The sequence below is a fragment of the Prunus dulcis genome, chromosome 3, assembly GCF_902201215.1.
Source record: "Prunus dulcis chromosome 3, ALMONDv2, whole genome shotgun sequence".
Taxonomy (NCBI): Eukaryota; Viridiplantae; Streptophyta; class Magnoliopsida; order Rosales; family Rosaceae; genus Prunus; species Prunus dulcis.
The window spans coordinates 22,360,316-22,365,072 of record NC_047652.1 but is presented as its reverse complement, the minus strand read 5'-3'; the positions used below and the strand labels follow the sequence as shown (position 1 = coordinate 22,365,072).

The following is a 4,757-nucleotide window of genomic DNA, read 5'->3' as shown; positions in this document are numbered from 1 at the left end:
ATGGCTTTGCACATACAGAAGAAGGGTCTTATTAAGGGACAAACGAAACCAAAGTCTACAAAACTTGCAACATATGTACGCCTAATTTCGCCAACTCGCCGTGACAATAGGGCTAAGTCGCCTAAGCCAATTATTACAAAATAGAGGATTTATCTATATATGCGTTTTCTTCAAAAGCTTTCAACTCTACCGGGAATTTAGGAAAGAAATCAAAGCGACCTTACAAGATTTAGGCCTTGTTTGTTAACTTTTTGAAGACTTGCTTTCTGTTTTATAAGGAAAACTATGCGAGTGATTTGTATTCATGTTGACGGTATAAGAATAGTCATTAAATGTCGTTTTCTTGTTTTCGGACTTTAGTTTAAACCGAAAAGAGAAAACAAACTTGAAACAAAATGGGATTCCATTTTTCGGTTTTTCTTTGTTGGGATTAATTGTGGGGTTTTTAATTTTTTTTTCTTTTCATTTCTTATTACTACATAATTTGGATTCAATAATGGAAAACGCAAAAATCAAGGTATATACTGAGAATAATTTTTGAAGGTTTGACCCGTATGTAACAAACAATTGGGGTCTTTTGCAACAAGTTCAGGGTCAACCAAGACAATAACGTCAAATTTAAACATTCGTCCAGTTAGGTAATCTTTTTTTTGTTTTTTGATAAGATGGGTAATCTTTTCGCTTGTATCCAAGTTGTGTTTTTAAGTAACAAATATGCTCTCGGAACTAAGTTTATTGCATCACGTCATTGCGGATCCCTCTTTTTTTTAATGTCAACTATGAGTTCGAAACTTGGAATCATAATGCCCACGTCAACGAATAAACAATTTTGAAGTATATAAAAAATAAAAATACATAACATAACATGGCACATATGCGAAGAGTCCCCAATCTGAAGGAGAAAATTTCTGAAAAGAGTAAGGAGTTAGTTTAGACATTACTTATCGAGATATTTAGTCATATACCCATTTTTAGCACTAAAAATATAAATAAACCCTACACTATTTAATTACTATAAACAAATCCAAAAAATTAACAGCTGGCCTTATTGATAATTTTGATTATTAAATTACTTTGATACTCCATTAAATGTTTTGGGCTTTTTTATGAGGTTTTGAAGTTAGGTTTGTTTTAAGAAATCAATAGCAGTTTTGTAATTTAAAAGAAGTTAAAAACCTTTTTGTTATGTTGTAAATAAGCTTTAGGTGTGTTTTTAAAATCCATTTCATATAGGCTTTGTGTGTGTTTTTAAAGTCTATTTCAAAAGAACTAACAAAACAAGTTCACGTGCGACATAGTCAAATTTTCTTTTTTAGGTTGAAGCAAACAACTTTCTTCTTCTTCGTCGTCCTCTTCCTTTCCTCCTCTTTGCTAACATGTGGACGTAGACTGAGTAACCACAAAGAAAAGTGAAAAAGACCCTTTCAGGAAATTATAATCATGAAAAGCTAGGAGGAACGTTTAGCATGCTGATTCCGAATTTGCAATGGCACGTCTTGACTAACCCACATGATTAGTATTTAGTATTCACATTTCATGTGGACCCCAACTTGGGATTGGGGGGGCCCCTCTCCAGCCTCAACTACCAACCATACCTAGAAATTAATCGAATCTATTAGATTAATTTAGAATAATTTTGAGTATAGCTTGTATAAGAAAAGAGAGAGTTTATGGTGAACTAGCTGCAGCATTTGTTGGAAAGTAGGCCATCGTCCACATTGAAGGGGCAGGCATAACCTCTTAAAATCTAAGACTTGTTGGTTCATTAATTATATCATCTAGGGTAGGAGTGACATGGACACAAGAGGGATAAATCAGATAAGATGATGACCATGCACCAACTTGAGGTTGGGCCTCCTAGAGATTCAGGCTTTAATATTCAGCAATGAAATAGCATGTTGCAGGCTTTAATATTCAGCAATGAAATAGCATGTTGCAGACATGAAATTCTAATACAGATAAGATTCTTGGTCTTGCACAATAAAGAAAGAAAATAAATATCAGTTTTATTAGGATGTTTTATCAGCAAATGATACGAAAAGATAAAGGATGTTTGTCAATGCGTTTTGGTATAATGCACGTTTGAACATGTATATATGCTGCAAAACCTTAAATATGGAGCAAGGTATATCTCTTGTAACTCTTGTAAGCTCATATGCTAATGCTATAGAAGAATAAGTTCAAAAGCTTTAACTAACTAGGTCTACCGGCAAAAAGGGGAAGCAAGGGCAGAAAATCAGTAGAAGGAAATAATTGAGATCATAGGGGTTTTTTTTTTCTCAATAGGATCACGATTTACCAACCTCAAATTATCAGCACAACATGTGACGAGACTGAAAACACAACTTGTAACCAGGAGACTTTAACTTGCTTAGATAGAAACATGCCTTTAATTGAGCAACAAAACCAATCCCCAATTCTTTAGCTTTTCCACAGAAGTGATTCTGAAAAGGATTCTCCAAAGTCTTCTCAGCTTGCTGGCAACAATCATCCTTGATTAGTTCAACTCAAACAAGATATTATCTATACAGGAATATACCAAAAAAAAAAAAAAACCATTAATTTTTGGGTAAGACAGATCTCAAATGAAATAGCAACTTAGCAAGTGAAGCTAAGGATTACCTGACCACTCCCATCTGATTTCCTCTTATGTATCAGCAGCACCAAAAGTCTAAATTGATTGTATAGAGGCCAGGCTCCAATCAAAAGGGGTTAAAAATAGTGTAGAGCCCCGTCTTTAGTCGCTTCCCTGATTAAATTAGAGCACTTTAGCAAATCTACAATTTATGAAAAAACAGGGTTACATTAATTTCTGCATGTATGTATAGATAGAACATACATCCGAGTCCAAAATGTGGATACTATCATACTGGTAATTTAACTTTGTTGCAGCGAATGCACTGGTCACTAAGTACAATATCTACAGAATAAAGAGCAGAACTACGCATTTACAGTTATAGGGGAAAATTTATAAAACACAGGTTGTGGACTTCGAAAGAGGTTCATGATTTCAAAATTCCTCTTTCATTCATCTTGTTCATGATCCGGGATGCATCATTAAGTCTGTTTGATCTTTCATAGATGCTGGCAACAACAAGATGCAACTCCTTCTTGTTGATGTTAGGATCACACATCAGCCTCTTAAACAGTGCCTCTACCATCTTAAAATCCTTTCTTGCACCATAGAGAGTAAGCATCTGGAAGTGAACTTCATCAGAGAAAACACACCCTTCTTCCTGCATCTCCCTATATAAAGCATCTGCCTTCTCGAATTCCCGTAACTTTCCAAAAGCATTGAGAACTAGATCAATCACATTCGAAGCAGGAAAGTATCCTGCCACTCTCATCTTCTCAAACACCTCAATGCAATTTGCGTACTTGCGGTTTCTTGAGAAAAGATCAATCATGCAACCAAAGACGGATATATCCTTCACCTCCCCAGCATCAAAAGCCTGGCGGAAAACCCATGTAGCCTCTTCTATGCGACCAGCTCCTGCAAGAATGGTGATTGCAGTCTCCCTAGGGATATTGTCTGGGCGCTTGAGCTCATGAAGTAAACGCTTAGCATGAGCAACCAAACCTACTCTCTCATACGCCACAATCATTGTCTGATAAAGAACCTGATCAATCTCAACCCCGGAGCTCCTCAGCTTTTGAAACAGCATTGCTGCCCTATCCAGTTTCCCAGCCTTACCCCATATAGATATAATCGTTGAGTATGTCATTGCATTTGGCTGAATCCCTCTGTTCTGCATTTCTTGCACAAGATTTGTCGCTTTTTCATGCTCAAGGGACTTCCCGTAAATCTTAATCATCGTATTGTACGTGACAACATTCTGCTCAATATCCATTCTCTGCATCAATCGAAAAAGATGGATGGCTTCCCCAAAAAGCTCAGCATCGCCATAAACCCTCAAAAGAGTATTGTAACTAACAACATTGGGTTCAAGTTCCATCTTCCTCATGCTCCAAAACAACCTATCAGCTTCCTTAGCCATATCGAGCTGCCCGTAAACATCAATCATAATATTGCAGGTGGTGAGATCAAGGGGACACTTAACCTCATTCATCTCAGAGAACACAGACAATGCCTCAACAAACTTTTGGTTCTCAATATACATACTTAGAAGCGTTGAATAACTAACTGTATCCGGCAAAACACCCACTGCCCTCATCTCTTTGAGCAGAAGTCGAGCCTCTCTGAACAACTTAGCCTTCCCAAACACATTAATCATCGAGTTGTAAGCCACAAGGTCCGGCATAATACCCAGCCTCTTCAACCTTGAAAAAATCGATATCGCCTTAGAATAATCACATAACTTACGCGATAGCTCAATCAAGTTGCTATACAAAACAAGATCGCCTGAGACGTGGTCTTGTTCCATCTTTTGGAGCCAAGAAAGCGCAGAATCAAACATACCCGCCTTCCCAAAAGACGTAATAAGAGTTGAATAAGTGTACCTATCGGGTGCAAGCGCTCTTTGGCGCATTTCCTCAAACAGGCCGTGTGCAATCTCCCATTGTTTGGCGCGAAGCACATTGCGTATCACAACATTGTAAGCGAACACAGAAGGAGTGTACAGAGCTTCCTCGTTAATCCAATCGAGAATAGCGAGCGAGCGTTGCCAATCAGGCTCGCGCGAGAGCAGCGAAACCATGAACCTTATTGAGAGCTGCCTCCCTTTGTAGGTTGACATTAGAGAATACAGCTCTTGCTCGTTTTGGGTCTGACCGATTGATGACAAGAGCTCGTCCAT

The 4,757-nt window shown here is 37.7% G+C and overlaps 1 protein-coding gene across 1 annotated transcript; it reads right to left on the bottom strand.

Annotated features, from left to right (window-relative positions):
- Positions 1–3,002: 3,002 nt before the first annotated feature.
- On the bottom strand, positions 3,003–4,757 carry LOC117622004 (pentatricopeptide repeat-containing protein At5g39980, chloroplastic). Its single transcript, XM_034352514.1, has one exon. The coding sequence runs from the start codon at positions 4,755–4,757 to the stop codon at positions 3,003–3,005; it is 1,755 nt and encodes a 584-aa protein (XP_034208405.1).